At 49.1% G+C, this 18,778-nt stretch overlaps 1 protein-coding gene across 1 annotated transcript in view; it reads left to right on the plus strand.

Moving 5' to 3' along the window:
* LOC106742116 (myeloid zinc finger 1-like) overlaps nucleotides 1–16,575 on the plus strand; it is a 27,050-nt gene extending 10,475 nt beyond the window's left edge. Inside the window, exons 2-3 of the mRNA XM_014614755.1 lie at nucleotides 12,456–13,562; nucleotides 14,662–16,575. Coding sequence (XP_014470241.1) covers nucleotides 12,456–13,562; nucleotides 14,662–15,665 — 2,111 coding nt within the window. The 3' untranslated portion in view covers nucleotides 15,666–16,575. The remainder of the gene's footprint in view (nucleotides 1–12,455; nucleotides 13,563–14,661) is intronic.
* Nucleotides 16,576–18,778: the final 2,203 nt, after the last annotated feature.

The following is an 18,778-nucleotide window of genomic DNA, read 5'->3' on the forward strand; positions in this document are numbered from 1 at the left end:
CTCCCCCGCCTCCCCCACCTCCGCCAGCCACCGCGTCCACCGAGGGAGGTCCCTTGAACGGTTCGATAGGAATATGGGCCGCAGGTATTTCCTCTGACATTCGATAAATAGCGGGCGATGTTTGCTTTCGCAAATGAATGCCCGTCCTCCACCTCCTCATCCTTCTCCTCGCGCTGCCTCACCCCTCCCCCCTTCTCTCCACCGCACCTTCGAGATCCTCTCTCGCCGGGAGCATTGAGTATCGTACTTTCAGCGCGTATTCGATCATCGCGCTCTTAATCCCCGAGCCGATATCTCCCTTGTGTCGTTTGCCTCAGCACACCGTCTCGCTCACGAATCTAAGATCTAATGCTTCCCATTTAACTCTCGCTCTTTCGCCGTGCTCGCCGTCTACCGGCCGCCGTGTCCGCCGAGATTGCGGCGAAATTTCGGGAATGACGATCTCGCTATATGAATACGTGAGATTCGACAACGTCGACGTAGAGGAAACGCCGGTATTGCGGAATACCTTAAGGTTTTTTCAACACTTCGCGGTCCATCGACGGCATGATGTCGTCGAACTTATTTCGACGATGCGATCTGTCGACAGCATTGCGCCGTCGCGATCCGATAGCATTGGTTTCGTCGATAAATCGAAACATATGATGATTTTAGACATCAACATTTGTGTTAGAAGAAAAAAGAAAATAAGCGCGGCTAATTTCGTGCCTTATGCCTTCGATAAATTCAAACACATTAGTCAAGCGTCTTCGGGTGGCCGCAGATCGCAAAGTGTTAAGATACATCGAAAACCGTTAAATAAAACTGAAATTGTTTTTCACTAAAAGTTGTATAGTTGTACCAAGTGTCTTTTATAACATGTTCCCACGTGAGTTTCGTTTATCTATAGTGAGTTTAATGTTATATCAACTTTTTTAAGGTTGATTTTCGAAGATTAACACGGAATAGGTCGGGTAAAACAAACACTTCATTAGCTTGCGGAAAAGTAATTTTTTTTATATATACTTCGTATATTTCGAACATCAACGATCGAATGGATCTATAATAATTATTATATTACATATTAATTATATTATAAGCTATTATTAACTTATATTTGATACTTTTTGTTAAAATAATGTTATGTCATATAAATGTGCGTGACATCATATTAGATTCGTCCTACTGTTTACAGTTACCGTTTATTTTTTAACGACATCACTTACATGTTTTTTTAGCATACTGAAAGACAGAAAGAAATAACAGAGTGATATGCAATGTTTGTAAAAAAATGTCGGGTAATACGGACCGTAATACCTGACATCGTCGTATTTACTTTTTTATTTTTCGTACACAATGATAATGTATACCATACGACACTCGCAGAACAGGTTACATTAATGCTATATCTTAGTTTTGTATATAACGAGAGATGACCGAGTCTGTGAACGTAGATTGGCTGTTAAATAAAAATTAAAAAACCCACTTGATGAAGTTAACGAGACAGAGAAAATTTAAAATTAGACATAAACACTGCACACGATCTCATACTGTCTCAGGCTGTCGCTTTGTAAGTTAGGTCGAGTTAGGGGTCCAGTAGTTAATAATTTCACTACTATCGGCTAAGTTGCGACACCTAACAAGCTAGAAGTCGTGGTATTTCATATTACTCGCCCTACTTACTATTTCACGTTACTCGCATTTCTTTTACATACAGGGTGTCCCAGATCAACAGAGACAAAGCTCGTAAAGGCGTAGAACTGATTGAGGTGCACCAAAAAATCCCGCATCGTTTTGCGATATTCGCAATAGTTAGCGAGGAATTAATTAATCTGTCTGAGCTAATGAGCGCTGAAGAAGCAATAAGCCGGAGTTTATATAAAGAAAAATGACTTACTTCTGAAGATTTAGCAATGATGGATATCAACCGATAGAAAGGAGTGTATTTCTTTTCAGCGTGCAGCTCTGTGTCACATGCCGCGCCCTGCATTACTCCGTTACTTTAGAAATCAATTGATGCTCATAGTTGCTAGGGGATCTTCGGAGATAAGCACTCTTCTTTTAAACAGAGTCCGCCCGAATCGAAATTCGAGTCCTACTTTAACTCTGATTTGGTTCTACATTAAATATTCAAAGGTCTTCTGTTGTGCTCTTTTAGTGCTAGAAATAGGGAAATTATTTCCGTTTCCTCCACTTGAAGACTTAATATAGAGCTGAAATTTAAACTCTGAAGGACTAAATTCTCTCTGTAGCTTTAAAAGAACACTTATTGTGCTCTTTTGATGGTACATGTAGGAACTTACTTCCATTTTCTCCGCTTGAAGACTTAATGTAGAATTTAAAATCTCGACTCGAGCGGCCTACCGCTTTCCGTGCGCTCATCAGCTCGTATAAATTAATTCCTCATTAACTACTGCGAATATCGCAAAACGGTATGAGACTTTTTTGTTCACCTCGATCCGTTCTACGATCTTTGTCCGCGTTGATGTGGGACATTTTAGGTGTTCTCCTTTTGCTGGGACTTTGCATACTAATAATACTTAATATCGTGGGGGCCTAAATACGGAGTCTTTAAAATAAATCGAAAAAAATTACCGCAAAACGATTTCACGGTATTCCTCCTTCGAAACTATTCAGATTGCGCCCCAAACATTCCTCATATCATTAAAAACAGAGGAGACATTTAAGTATTCTCTTTATTCTTATGAAAAAGTACTGATTAACTGCATCAGTAACTGATGAATGTTCCAATCAACTGACGATGTTGGATCAGTTCGCGTTAGTAACTGACAAAATAAACGAAGAAAATTTCGCTAGAACGGTAAGTTGTTTGTTAGTATAGTGACTTTGACAGTTAGAAAATTTGCCACGAGGAAAAAGTAATCTTGCCGTAGCAGCAGAACGTTGTTGCAACAGCGATAAAATTTAGTTGGCATAATCAAAAATTAATACTCTCAACAATATCTTTTGCTGTTGAAACGAATATTTTTTGCTGATGAAACGAATTTTCTCGCTATCGCTATATCAACAAGCAATTTGCTGTTCCAGCGAAATTGTTTTCTCCGTGTATTATCAGTTGATTTGGCCGCTCGTCAGTTACCGATGCACTTGATCGGTATTTTTTTTTCTTAAGATTAAGGGTGTGACACCCCGTATATATTGCCGGAAGTAAGAGCCGTGTTGCCCGGTGATATCGTCGCCGTTCAGCCGTCGTTCGCGGTCGACAGCTCGACGACGTGATCGCCGAAAGCAGCCGGTTTAGAGAACGCCGCGGCACGATAAGAAAAATCACAACGAGACAAAGACAAAGTACTTAGGCACGACTCGCGTAATTCGCGCGCTCGAAGACTCCCACGCGGGACGCGCGCCGGTTACCGTTGTATGACGACGTCTCCGCGTTTCCGCGGAAACCTCGACGGAACCGCACACGCCGCTCTGAAAATTGCCGCTCGCGTACGTAATCGTAATTATCGTCTGTTCTTTCGCGGGAATTCATAAATTAGCAAATAAAGCCGGTTCATTTAAAACAGCGACGCGTCCCGGTCATCGTGATGTATCGCGCCGCGGGGATCACCCGGCGTGCATTATATGCATCACGTGTATTACGTAACACGTGTAACGTGCACGAAAAAACGAACGAAAAGGAAAGAGAGAGAGAGAGAGAGAGAGAGATATGTGAGAAACGCAGCTTGCATTACAGCCATTACGTACGCGCGACGTCGAAAACGCGGACTTCCGCGTCACGTTGTGAGAGCGATTCGTCAAAAATTCGAGAAGTACGCGATGTGATAGCGCACGATCCACGATCAGAAACAATTCGTGGCGCCGGGAAGCCGAGGATCCGAGTAATCCGAGACGCGGCTGCGAATCTTTTTTTTCCGTCTCTCTCTTTTTTTTTACAGATTGTCTGAAATCGGGCGTACTTGCCCGCGCATATACACATACACACGCGCGCAGTTTCGAGCGCGGATCTGCGCGCGCGAAGTGTGCCGCGGATTTTATCCGCAAAACTCGTCGATCTAACGCCACAGATCGGGTTTTCTCCTTCGATATTTTCTTTTATTGTACGCATATCGCAGACAGCGCCTTCACTTTGAGCCCACAAAGTCCGCTTTCACCCGCTCAATTAAGTCCGCACTTTCGACCAAAGACACTCTAGTTACTTGGCGATTTTGCCGGCGCGCGAGGAGCCGAGAAGGATGCTGTGTTTTCTTGCCTCCTCCTCTCTTCCACCGTCGTCTTCCTCTTTTCCTCTCTAATTTACGGCGCGCCGTTAAGACCCGGCCGGAAGTGGTCGCCGGTGTGATTCGCGTAAAACTAATCGGCTCGATCGTCGTCGCGATTTTGTTGCCCCGCCGTCATTACAACCTTGACGATCGTTAACTTTAATTCCCATTGACTGGCGACGCGCGACGACGCGACGCGCAAAAATCGAATCGCCCGGACGTAAGAGCGCCCCGACGACTTTCTACCTTTTTTTCTTCCTTCCTCCTCTTCCCCCCCCCCCCCCCCCCCCTTTTTTTTTNCCCTCCCTTTTTTTTCTTGCGTTTGTTTCTCTCTTTCCTTGCTTTCGCGTTTAGTCCTGCGGACACTTCGCGCCGCCGACGTAATCATAAAGCGGCAGCCGCATCGCGCGCGCGCGCGCAAACCCATTCCACACATTTCGATGCTATAAAAGATACGAAAGTGGTCACTCCACGTTTTATTCGCGACAATAGCGTCGCGACGATTGACGTAAGGTGCATTGTTTGCCGGCGCGCGCGGGCGGCGTATAGAAAATTGAACTCGTCGAAATTATACCGGTTTCGAGTCGCCGTGAGTGACGTGAGAGCGAGTTTTTCGATTGTTTTGCCTGTGGCGCGATTCCCACCACTCGTGAATCGACGGGATCGACCTGGCGACTTAAATCTGCCGAGAGAGCGAGAGAGAGAGAGAGGGAGAGAGAGAGAGAGAGAGAGCTGCCGCGGCAGGAAAAATCTTTAAAAATGCTGGCCCCGACGAAAAAAGCGCGCATGTGCAGCCACGAGCCATCCTCTCCTCGTTCCCCTCTTTCTCTCTATCTCTCTTTCTCCTCTTTTCTCTCTCGCTCTCCTCTCCCCCCGCCACCCTCTCTCACTCACTCTCTCTCTCTCTCTCTCTCTTTCTCTCTCCCGTTTCCTACCTACGATACGCTATATAGGCACTCCCCGCCTCGCTTTATGCGTTTCTCGCAGCCAAAACAAATCGTAAAGACGCCCGTCGCGGAGGAGCGCAATCGCATTCTTGCACGGTGTCCGCAATGATCGGGGACGCGTTGCACGGACCGTTGCGCAGGACGATTTTTATCAAACCGTGAGATATCGAACTGCACACGGCGAATTTGGCGCGTCTCCTTTTTTTCCTTCTTCCTTCTTCGCTCCTTTGCACGGCTCGTTTCGCCGAAGAGTTAGGGAGTTAGATAGATAGAGAGAGAGAGAGAGAGGGGGAGAATCGCTCGTTCGTATCGTTACGTCGCAGGTTCGCGCGTTTTACTTTGCTCTCCGATCCTGCGTCTATTAATGGCCCGCTGCGCGCGTCTAGGATGATGCACACGCACCGCGTAGTTTTCTCATTTTTATCCGCGGCCCCCTCGCGTGTAATCCGTCCCGATGACTGTGCGGTCGCGTCTTCATCCTCTCCGTCGGCGGCGGCGGCGGCTCGCCGCGTGTAATTTCCACCAAGATTTCTTTTCGATTTCTGTTGACACAAGTGCCAACCGCGGCTCCCCCTCCCCTTCCTCTTTCTCTCGGTCATCCTTACTCGCTCGCTCGAGCTCGAAGTGAGATATCGATACCGAGGGGAGTATCGACGGCGACAATGGCGAGCAAACAGAACGACACGCCTGAGAACACGAGCCGAAACTGCTCTACCTTGACTCGCTCGGGGAGGCGGCGACGGCGAGACGCGTTTTACTTTTGCGTCCGAGAGCGATTCGTCTTCCGCCGCGGCGGCAATTAGGCCGCCGATCGGAGGAATTACCCGTGAAAGTCGTTGAGAAACAGCGCGCTCGTGGCGCGGCACGACGGCACACGCCCTGCAAGAAGTCCGCTGATAAACCGGTCGTCGCGCGAATGGGACGTCATCCGGGGAGGGATTCCCCGACACATACGTGCTCCTCGTTCTAAGCGTCCGTATGATAATGTAGCGCGCCCCGGGCTCTCGTCGCCGTTTCACAACAGCGGCTTCCAAGGTGGATCCTTTTAATTTCTACCGCCGCGCGCGAAATTCCGGAAATTCCGATCCGCCGTCGACGTTTCCGTTCGTTTCGGCGAAAAGTGATGGACGGCGACGCGCCGATCCGCGCGGACCTCTCCCGCTCCCTCAAGTCTAATCAGTGAAAGTGTCACTGATCGAAGTATTGTACGGGAGACCCCGTTAACACACACTCCCGCGTCAATTTCGACCCATCTCGCGCGGTAGAAAATTTTCTGCCGAACTTACAACACGTTTCACACGCCCCCCAACTTTTCGTCCACGCAAATTTTTGCTCTAATTCAACGCAAGATGAATATATTGAACATATTGAAAAGTAATACAAATGTTGTGTCATAATTAATGCGGAATTATAAATATTCATAATATGTTAGTTGTGATATTGGAATATAAGATTTATTTAATAGTTGTTTGAATATTTATACGTGTTGAATATCGTCTCAACGTAACATATTGAGGTAACATAAACACAATATATTAAATTAATACAAATATACGCGGATACACTAGAAATTTAACGCAAGAATTCTAACAAGGCCGGTTTTAACACACGCACAAAATGCTTTTCACTGTGTAGAATCGTGATTGGGTCGCTTTTGACTCAATTCTTTTTTTGCAATTATACGTGGACTTTTTTTTAACTTTGGTATATTGTTTAATTGTTTTGTGATGAAGAAGGTTTACCTAGTGATGAAGATTCAAAAAATGGGGGGAAGAAATCCGCGAGTGAGTCAAAAATGACCCAGCCGCGGTTTTAGTGTTGATGCCCTCCCATTCCCCAGACATAGTGATAATGAAAATTTCTAATTACGCGCATCATGAAAGCTGCTTTAGAGCATCCTTGCCGGTTCACAGAATAATCGACAGTCGTGATGCATGAATATTCGCACATAATGCTCCTGATTGGAAATTTTCGATAGCTCAAGGAATGGGACAGCATTAATGGAGTCTTCTGTACCGGTAATCGGTGAATCCACTCATAAAAAAGGCATGGAAAGTTGTCGTCTCTCTTACACGGTATTGATTGGTCGGTTCGAAACTCGATCTCGATGCAAGTCGTCGCTTGCTTCGACCCGCTGCTGTCATTGCGTAGATTACGTGTTTTGACAAAGTGTTGCGACAGAGATATCATTTTCTCGTTAACCAATTTCAGTTTGGTGCTTATTTAGTTACACGAACTGAGATTTTTTATTTTCCGTACTATAATAACTAGCTAAATAACGCGTGCCTGTGTTGATCTAGTATTCATCAATTTTTAATGGAAACATCTCCACTCCGTTGCCTTATACTTGACTGATTTTTGTTACAGTATAAAAGATTCACTGCAAATCGCTGTTACGCATCCCGTAGCAGAAATATGTACATATGTACGTACATGCATTCAACCATATGTCGTACTTGGCGTAGTTCGTATGGTAACAGACTCAAAAGCCAGAGGTTTCGAGTATCGAGTTCCATCAGGATAAGCGCGTTTTGCAAATACGATATAAATTAAATCAGTTTAAAGCAGCAGCGCTCTGCCATCCAGTCACCGGAACAAAAAAAAGTGAAATGTGATTGACTGCTTCTTGCCAGAATAGGTGACAAAAAGTGACTTCTCGGACGTGAAAACAGTGACCAAAAATGACATTTCTTGTCAAATTGCGAGAGTAATTAAGGTCATTTCAGCAAGAAAGTCATACTTATTCTTACTTTTTCAGATTTATCTCTGAATAACTTAACATATAGCGAGTTCTTTTCATAGTACGGTTTAAAAGTTTACAACAAAGCAAAACCGAGAGTATAAACGATACAAGTACGCTTTCCGAGCAGTTTTATTAAAAGAGACAGCTCGAATATATAGGATATTTTATAAATTTAACGGCAGCTCAGGAAAATAGTGAACCATTTTGGACGGTGGTGAATTTTTTCGTGACTTGTCCAGAGAAAGTGACGAAAGATGATTTAAGTAACTGAATGGTAGTGCCGGTTAAAAATACTTGAGAACATTTTCGGCAAAATTATTGACATCACACAGGTACGTGATTAAAATAATAAGAAAAGAAGCAATAATATCTTTCTTCTAATTATTTCTGCAGTTATACAATTTCTCCGGTACAAACGATCGCTGTTATTAGCCGACTTTCGCAGCGAAATTTGACTGATTTACAGTGCTACACTTGCAACAGTAACCACTAGTGATTATTGACTGCGCTTTTCAGTGATTATATATAGTGATTATAGTGATGATACAGTGATAACACACTGATTGCACTTTGGAGAGTCGTTTCCGTTCGCGAGCCTGACGAGAACACCGTTTGATCGAATGTGATATTCGTCGGAAGTGAGAGAGAGAGAGAGAGATCCGAATCTCATCGGAGCGTCGTCGTCTTTGTAATATCTCGCGAAACACACGAGAGACACGCGCAACTCGAAATCTTCGCAGCGGGATCTCTCACGACTGCTTTAGTCTTGCCGGCGAAGTTATAAGTGGATCGTCTCATTAAAGCTCGGTCGGACCGCGGCGGAACTTGAAGTTCATATCAACGCCCGCGCCGGAATGTTTATCCGCGCGAATTCGTGGCGCGAATCGAGAAAGAACAACCCGGATACTTCTTTAATGCGCTTTTTCATTGAGAACGCTCATCGTTCATCGCGTCCGAACGCCTCGAAGGCTCCCCCTCGCCGAGGAAAATTGTCATTGATTTTTCGTGTCCGAAGACCATACGTTAATCCGTCGTCCAATTCAAACGATCGTCCGATGTGATGGCAGAGCAAAAATAGCAGTATCGAGTAGAAGAGAGTTGCCAAGATCGTACTACTTAAGGTAGTTGTATCGCAGAGTGTCATATTTTCAGCGGCGCATTAAGAGGGGCTATTGATAAATTTAGTGTTTATCGAGTAAAATTACGTTCCATTCGTTTCGCTAAATAATAAATATTAATTTGAAACAAAGTTTAAGTAGACACGAATACACAATATATTGTAGGCACGAAAATGTTACTTTTATTTTTCTTATCAATGTTATATTTATGCATTAGTTGATTTAGTAGAGATGCACAAGCAATAGAAAAAGGTATATGAGAGGTGTTTAAATATATGCATAATATATGTATTTCGAGTATTACTAGAAGTTATGGACTTTACACTGCTGTATTTTCAAAAGAAAATGGTCAGTAATTCTGAAATTTGTGTATCAATGTCTCCATATTAGTCTTTACTACCACAATAGTTTTTCTAAAAGGATTCTAGGATTAAAATCCTAAATGTGGTTTAGAAAGAGTTAAAAGTAGAAATTAAAAATGAGATTTGACCTCAAGTCAAATGTATAAGAGGTGTGATCATCTTTAGTTGCGAATATCCCAACTTTCGAGAGATCAATCTACTTACAATTGTCAATAATTAGATCGCATTTAAATCCATATATGCAACTTTCAACGAATTCTTGAGAAACTCATATTGCTACTACAACTTAAGGCATTTTTAAGATATTCATATATAAGATGTTTCGCTTATGTATTTCATTGCTCATTTATTTTCTATATTTACCACCGTGCCGCATTATTCAATAATTACAGAGCAAATTATGAGATACGATTTAAGTGACTGGTACGAATCGGGCAACTCTCGACCATCTCTCGATTGGTTAAGAATCGGATTTTAGCGAATCGTCCGAATTTGATCTCATCGATCGATCTTTCGGTGCTTTCGTCGACCGTCGTCGTCAACTCCTCTACGCGGAGTGCACTCGCTGCTCGCAACTTACTTTTTGCGCGAGCGCGCTTTTTGTCACGGCTAATGACTTCCTGCGTGCGAAGGAAATTTGGACGATTGCTTCGGGATTCTGGACGTGCAATTAAGTGTTGCCGGACGGAGATTGAGTTTAATGAGACGTGGCGTTTGCTCGCGACGGTGACGGCGGCGGCGGCGTGACTCTCTTGACGAATCTCTCGGAATAAACTGCCGTTCCATTGTTGGACGCGGTCGCTACATGTGAGGCTCATTGTGCGATACGGTAGTTTCTTTTTTTTTTTTTTCTTCTTTCGACACGGCGAGGGTTCAACAGTAGCACGGAGAGTTTTGGACGAGCGTTGCGCGGCTCCGTCGCACGGAGGAACCGAGCATGTTGCCCGACCATACGGAACACGTTCGGACGTACGGCGCGCTAATTAAGCGATTCGCGCTAATCGCGGCATTCGCGCGATCGCGGGAACGCGTGTCTGCGTTAATAACGATAACGATATCCCTCGGGCGCGAACTCGCCGCGTTAACGTCACTTTTCGACTTCTCGTCGCGCCGCACCCCTCCTCCTCCCGCCCCCTTTCTCTATCTCTCTTGCTTTTAACCGTGATAACGGGATATTATAATGTTATCGCAATCCCTGGAAGATTCCCGGAATAGTTAAAGCGCGATTATACGACCGGCCGATGAAGTTTGGATTCTCACAGTGCGGATCGATCTCTCTTTCTCGAAAAGGCGATCCTCCGCGATCCCCGCCGATCTCGCCGAGCTTTGCATAGCATTATCTCAACAAACAGCACTTATGTAACGGGCGAATGCGCGGTACAACTAAACGATTAGCTATAAATACGTTCGTTTCGCGTGTATACGCGATCGGCATGCGCGCGGTGTGATTTCTCCGGTTCTTTTTTTTCTCCCTTCACTCGCTCTCCTTCTTCCTTTCTTTCAGTCTTTCTTCTTTTCGTGCGTGAACTTACATATCAGCGAATGCGTCTCGCTAATGAGTATATATCTCTCTCTCGCGCGCGCGCGCGCGCCCGCCTGATTTCTTTATCGTTATCTGTCGTATGTATCATTAACGCGCACCACGTGCGGCGCATTCGACGCTCCCTCTTCTCGCGTTCCTTCTCCGCGCCATGTATATATTTAAACTTTTGTCCTCCTCTACTTTTTTCCTCACTTTTCGGGCTCGTGACTGCCGGGCGACGGAGTTGCCGGCCGTTGAAGTACCTCCTCGCGAGGAAACAATCGTCGTCGTCGTATCGAGAGTGAGTCATCCGACTTGCAGACGCGAAAGTCGCTTGAAACGGGCCGCGCGAAATGCAAATTGAGTGACGAATCCGCCCGGCAAATAAAAGAGAACGAAGGCCGAAGGTAATTAGCCCGATAAGAGGAGGAATGCCTCAACAATATTGCATAACGTAAATCCCGTAATCGCGCGAAGCTTTAAGCCATCTTATTCCCCCCTCTCCGCTCCCCTGACGTAATTGCCCCGCGCGATAATTCCGATTGGCCGAGACACACATCTTAAATAATAGCGTGGCGGAGTCTAATTAAAAACTCGGCGCGATATGATTACTTTCTCCCGCGCGTTTCGCCTCTCATTTTCGATTAATTGTAATCGCAGCCGCCCCTCTCCCAACCTCTCTCTCTTTCTCTCTCTCTCTCTCTCTCTCTCTCTCTCTCTCTCTCTCTCTCTCTCTCTCTCTTTTCCCCTCCCTCCCTGCCCCTCTCTCGCGCGGGAACGAATATTTTAGAGAAATAACGGGATGCGAGAAATAAAAAAAAGAATAAAGAAATAAAAATACTGGGTCGCAACGAGCGCGTGCGGCATTCGACCGTACAAGAGTTCGCGCTGTCTCTCTCTCTCTCGTCGAGTCGCGCAAGGACAGAAAGCTCCCCAGGGCCCCGAGAGAGGATACGCACGTCGGAGGAAACGAGCGCACGTGATTCCTGCGCTGCGTGTCGCGTGTTTATCTTTTAACACCGTCATAAATTATCGGCGCGCGGTAGTACGTATAGATTCGACCTGCATAACAGCGGTTGAACTTGTGAAGCGTGAACCGGACGTGTTCGATCATGCGTGACCGGGAACGCGGTACGATCCGATATTCTGGGACGCGCATTCTAGAATCCGACCGGGGGGATCGCGGAGGATCGGAGGATTTCAGAGATCACGGAGATGCGCGACGCGCGTCAGGGCGTGTTTCCCCGCTGTGTGTGTTGGTTTCCTCCTCCCTTTCCCGTTCGCGCGGATCCTCTCTCCGCGCGGTTTCGCAGCGAATCTGTCCTTGATCAGGCCCGACCGGCGAATACGTCTGGGAGAGCCCGACTTGTTTCAGGGTCATCGCGCGTAAATCGTGCTCTCTCTCTCTCTCTCTCTCTTTCTCTCTTTCTCTCTCTTTCTCTCTCTCTCTCTCTTTCTTTCTTTCTCTTCCTTCCCCTCCCTCCCTGCCTCCGTCATATCGCCGAACTGCAGCGTTCCCCTGTAACCGCGAACGCTCGTCTGCATTCTCTGCTTACAGATACTGGCGCGCCCTACGTACTGTACAAAGATAACATGGAGAGACCCCAGGGTCAGTGGGGCCCGGGGCCGGGATCTCTCCAGGACGGCGGACTGTACCCGCAGCAGCAGCAACAGCAGCAGCAACAGGGTTCCACCTCGTCGGGAAGCCCGCAGCAGGCCTGTGGTCCTCCGGTCGAGGGCGAAAACGGTCCACCGCCCTCGTTAGCCTCACCCGTGCCCTCACCGTATCCCTCGGCGCCTCCCGAGCCTCAGTCCTTGACTCCACCCGATGACGACATACAGTCGAGTCAGACCACGTCCCAGCAGCAGCAGCAGCAACAACAGCAGCAACAGCAAACGCAACAACAGGTCCAACAGCAGCAGCAGCAACAACAGCAGCAGCAGCAAGTACAACAGCAGCAGCAGCAGCAGCAACAACAGACGCAGCAGCAAGACCACTCGCCGCAGCAACAACTGACACCGCACGAGGTGGACCGCAGCGACTGCTTCCCCGGCGCCGGTGAGCTGCAACAGTATCCGCAGCACTACTTCAAAGAGGCCAGGCCGCACCCCTCGCCGTCCGTGCCGCCGCACATGCTCACCCCCGGCGGCTTCTCCGCGCTGCACTATCTCAAGCAACCCGGGGTGATGCTGACGTCCCTCGGCCAGGGGGACGGCGGACCCGGCCTGGACGCGCATCAGTACGCGAGCCCGGGCGCGCCGAACCTCGCGACCGGGCTGCCCGACATCGTGCAGCAGAGCGGCAAGTCCAGCAAGTCCGGCAACAGCGACCTGCGTCTGTTCAAGTGCTTGACGTGCGGCAAAGATTTTAAGCAGAAGTCGACTCTGCTGCAGCACGAGCGGATCCACACGGACAGCCGACCGTACGGGTGTCCGGAGTGCGGCAAGCGGTTCCGGCAACAATCGCATCTGACGCAGCACCTGCGCATACACGCTAACGAGAAGCCGTACGCTTGCGTGTACTGCGAGCGTACGTTCCGGCAGCGTGCGATCCTCAACCAGCATCTGCGCATCCACTCGGGTGAGAAGCCATACCAATGTCCGGAGTGCGGAAAACACTTCCGTCAGAAGGCGATCCTGAATCAGCACGTCCGCACACACCAAGGCGAGCATTTCTCTCTGCCTCCCAGACTCCCCCAGAGGACGTCCACCACAACCACACACTGACCTACCCACCGGTTTCTCTCTCTCTCTCTCTCTCTATCTATCTATCTATCATCTATCTATCTCTCTTTCTCTCTCTCACTGTTACTACTACTACTACTGTGCATTCACCCACCGTCGCACCGTGGCCGTTTACCGCCGGCCATGTGTATCATCAGCCATTCGCTGACGTCGTCTCTTGCGATTCTTTGCCGTCGTTCGTTCAACCGCCGGCGGTGTTACCAATAACCATATCCCGCATACTAACTCGATTCGTCGATTCGCCGTCACCTCTCACATCCATCCAATGGCGGATTTAGAGCACGAGAAGAAGAAAGAGAGAGGAGAGTCGGAACGCGCTTCTCTCGGGTAAAAATTCGCCATTGGTCCGTTGCCCCCCTCAGCAGCCACGCGGAAGACCCCGCGAACGCCGGAGACGGTCCGTTGGACCTCTCGTTGCCGTCAAGGCCAACCGAAGGGTAAGAACGGTTGGAGTTGGACGCGACCAGAGCGCTGGCGAGCTGTGAGATAAAGCAGCCTCTCCTGATCTTCCACATGGCCCCTCTCTCTCTCTCTCTCTCATCTCATCCGACCTTTGTAACCACCTCTGTAACCACGGTCCGTCCGAGTAACCTCTAATCTCTCGCGTGTCTCGTCGCGATTCCCCGTTCGCTCGGACCTACCCGCCGGTTACTGCTTTCTTCTCGCGTACATCCGCTGCTACCCCTAACAACTCTCTTTCTAAAACGAGATCGCGGTAAATTGGGCTTACGGTAGCTTCCCAGACGGCGCGAAGATTGTCCGAGGAAGAGGTGTCGGTTCTCTCTCTCTCTCTCTCTTTCTTCCTTTCTCGGACCGATCTTTCGTTCACGTCGCCTGGGTGTTCTCTCTGTCTCTCTCTATCTCTCTCTCTCCCCCATCTCCGCCTGCACTCGAGCGTAGTTGGAAGATCTCTCACCTCCGCGTGACCGAGCCGCGTAGTCCGGGTTACTACTAACGTTCCTCTCACTTCCGTCCGCCGTGGAATACCGCCGATGAACCGTGAACCGCTTTCGTTACAGACGTGAGCCCGCACCTGATCTTCAAGAATGGGATGACGCCGACGCTCTGGCCGCAGGACGTGCCCTTCCCTCCCGAGGAGGGGAAGGAGGAGGTCGCGTCGACCTTCGGCGACACGGACACGCAGTCGGGCGCGTTCAGTCCGGCGCCGGACGCCAACTCGATGCAGTACCCGGCTTACTTCAAGGACCCGAAGGGCGGCAACCACGCGGTGTTCGGCGCGGCCGGCACCGGCAGCTTCGGCGCGCTCCAGTACATCAAGCAGCAGGGCGGCACGAAGAGCTGCCTGCCCGACGTGATACAGCACGGGCGCTCGGCCGGCATGCCGCTCTACGTGCGCTGCCCGATCTGCCAGAAGGAGTTCAAGCAGAAGTCGACGCTGCTGCAGCACGGCTGCATACACATCGAGTCCCGTCCGTACCCGTGTCCGGAGTGCGGCAAACGGTTCCGGCAGCAGTCCCACCTCACGCAGCACCTGCGCATCCACACGAACGAGAAGCCGTACGGCTGCATGTACTGCGGCCGCAACTTCCGCCAGCGCACGATCCTCAACCAGCATCTGCGCATCCACACCGGCGAGAAGCCGTACAAGTGCCAGCAGTGCGGCAAGGACTTCCGTCAGAAGGCGATCCTGGACCAGCACACGCGCACCCACCAGGGCGACCGGCCGTTCTGCTGCCCGATGCCGAACTGCAGGCGGCGCTTCGCCACCGAGCCCGAGGTGAAGAAGCACATCGACAACCACATGAACCCGCACGCGGCGAAGGTGCGCCGGAACTCGAGCGGCGACACCAAGCCGCCCGGCACGCCGGTCAGCCTCGGCCCGGTGACGGTGCCGCGCGGCCTCACGCCCACGGTGGTCAAGCCCGAGCTGTATTTCCCGCAGTGCTACGCGCCCGCGTTCAACCATCAGCCGCCGGTCTCGAGCGCCCAGTTCCCCGGCCAAGCGAACGGCGTCTCCGTGACCGGCGAGTTCAAGCCGCCGACCGGTCTGCCGCCGCAGTGACTAACCGTCCATCCTGCCGCCTACTAGCAAGCAGGAATCTCCGCGCTGAGGTTTCAGCGCTGCTTCGCTCCCGCGCTCGAGGCCGCCAACGCCGCGTCGAACGCCGCCGCAGCCGCCGCAGCGTCCTCCTCGCCCCGGTGCGCCGGCCAGCAGCCGATCCAGCAACACTACCCGTGACATTTGTCGTGCATTTACTAGAGTCTTCTTGGTTTCCGTCGTTCTTTCGCAACTCGCTCGCACTTCTTGTTCCATTGCTGGACGGAGCCTCGGAGCGCGTCGCCAGCTAGCCCCGACAGCTCGACGGTGAAGACGGTCGACCTCTTCTTCCGACGAGCGATTTCGAAGAGGTCGACCGCGCGACGGACGCCTCCCCCAGGACCAAGTTGGCGTCTCGGCTTTTCGCGTCGCTCGGGGAAGCGAGGGGATGACGGCCGGCTCTCTGCTCTCGTCGCGATGAGGATCGAATTGTCACTCTCTCTCAGGTTCGCGCGCGACGACGCGTCTTCTTTTTTCCCTTTCTTTTCCGATCGACCGATCGCGCGTCTCGTTGCTCTCCACGTGCGATCGGCAGTTCTCTCCGCCCCTTCAGGGTTATTTCAGGATCGATCGTTCGCAACGGTGTGGCCGCCGACCCACGAAATACCCGATTCTCGCGATCACGCACCTTCCTGCTCGCTCAACGACCAGTCCTCGGTCTCTCGCGCGAAGGACGCTGGGAAAAAGAGAGGGAGAGAGCGATAAGCGCGCCGTCGCTCACCGTCGAGCTTCTTCTCGCTAGAGCCGGAACCAAGGTAAAGTAACCAACGAAAAGTCTCGTCTATTCCCCTGTACTTGTTATTTTTTATATACACTGATCGATTACGACACACGTACCCCCCTTTCCGCGTTTCTTTCGTGGACAAGCGAACAGCATGAGGGTTCGGGGCTCGNNNNCCCCCCCCCCCCCCCCGCGAGAAGTAGGCGAACATCGGGGAAATCGATAGGAACTCCTCTCGCGAGCGAGACGAACGTCCCAACGTTCGAGGCAATCGGGGGGAAGATGAGGAGGAGTAGGAAGACGTGGACTCGCGGGGTAAGTTCCTGTGAATTCCTTCGAATCCGCTTATCTTTCGCGGGGTGGTGCACGCGCCATCCGGGGCGCCGTCGCTCACCGTTCAAAACGCGTATCGCCAAACGGGTTGAAGATGTTCGATTTCGACCAGACTAAAACGATTGTGATACAATATTTAACTTGCCTATGTTTTAAAGGATTTGTGGGAGAGATAGAGAGGGAGAGTTAGAAAGAGAGCAAGTGTGTGTGTGTGTGTGTGTGTGTGTGTGTGTGTGTGTGTGAAAGGAAGTAGAGAGTGAGAGAGAAAGGAAGAGGGAGGGAGAAAGAAAGAAAGAAATATGCTGCTCCCCCGAGGGGAACGCGCTTACACGACCATGAGGAGAATGCCTGTAAATAATGTAAAGTCGTTCGCTCTAAACAAAGAAGAGGAAGAAGACGGCGAAGAAGAAGAAGATGATGATGGTGAAGACGATGAAGAAGGGGAAGAAGAAAAGGAAGAGAGGGAAGCGACAGCGAAAGGTGAAGTATGCGAGTGCGTGCGAATGAGGCTGGGCGTGAATGACGCGGGAAAAAGAGAAATGTGTATGACTGAGTGGGCGAGTAAGAGGAAGAGAATCCAAGGGGTGGAATGAGAGGGGTTGGGTTGGGAAGGGAGGGGGGGNGGGGGGGGGGGGGGCAGAAAGATGCGACGAGATATGGAAAAAGAGGAAGAGATACGAGAAATTATAGGTAGGATTTACGAGGACGACGTATCCTCCCCGCCTGCGCCGAGCCATAGCTTTTCGGTAGATTCGCGTCAAGTACGACCGGTGTACCGCGACGTAGCGCGAAAGGGGAGATGCGACTCTTGTATACTATAGTAATATTTGAATGTATATTTATACGACAGGTTATATTATTCTAACTATATGACGATATTTTGAATCGGTTTTAAAAATCAGATTGGTGCTGATAAAAAAAATACATTAGGTAAGAGCGTACGAAAAGTGGAGGGAACGTGGAAGAAGGCTGAGACACCGTAGAAGTTAGCGTTAAAAAAAAATAGTAGGGTAGCCGATAGCGTAGCTCAAAGTAAAGAAAAGACTTCGAAGGACCCCGCCCGTGTGCGCGGTGGGGGGTCCGTTCACATCTTTCGGAGAAATTATCATCGTCGCTTTTCGAAAGAGGAGAAGAGAAAAGAGAGAGGAGGAGGAAGGGAAATGGAGGAAGGAAATCACTTTTGTGGCAATACTTAAATGAGGAGAAAAAGACGAAGAATATATATATGAGGAGAAGTGGGGAAGGAGGATGAAGATGAGAAAGAGGGGGAGAAGGAGGAGGAGGACGGTTTCAACGTACTAGAGAATAATCTTTTAAAATTTCTATATTAAGACGTGTGATCTCTCTAATTATTGTACATTACATAATGAGTCTATAGACGACGAGATGCGTAAGTATAATTAACGATTACGTACGTATTAGGCGTTCTACAGTTAGTCTTTTATCATTTAGACACAGAGATCTGAAGATGATAATTGTGCGGCCATATTCTCTGTGGCCTGTTCGTAGTGCCTCGGAATTGCTGCTCGCGGCAGTGATTTGATCGTATATTTTAGGAAGGTATATTATATTATATTGAGGAACCGCAATTATATCGATACTCTCTCCGATATATGCAGTACTAAAGAGGAAAACAAAAAAGAATGAGCGGGGGAATCGCGTCGTGAGGCGTCACGTTAAACGACTCATTAAATTTATTATTAACGAAAGAAGAAAAAGATCTACTTATTATAAAAACGCGCGTGTATAAAAAAGGAAAGAAGAGGGCGCGAGCGCGCCGAAAAAAAAAAAATAAAAACCGTGAGACGAACGAAATGACGACGACGACGACGATATAATCGTGGTGGTTGTTCGCGCTGTTGTTTTTTCTCTCTCTCTTTTTTTTTTTCTTTCTTTGTTGATCTTATTATTACACTTCTTGCCGTGTCTTTCTCTCGTTCGTTCGTTGCGTAAAACGCGGAAATTTTCATAAGCGAAAGAGAATCGCGCGAACGAAGGAACGACGAAAGTGGGGGGGGGGGGG

Source organism: Dinoponera quadriceps, unplaced genomic scaffold (assembly GCF_001313825.1).
Source record: "Dinoponera quadriceps isolate SergipeBrazil2010 unplaced genomic scaffold, ASM131382v1 scaffold676, whole genome shotgun sequence".
NCBI lineage: Eukaryota > Metazoa > Arthropoda > Insecta > Hymenoptera > Formicidae > Dinoponera > Dinoponera quadriceps.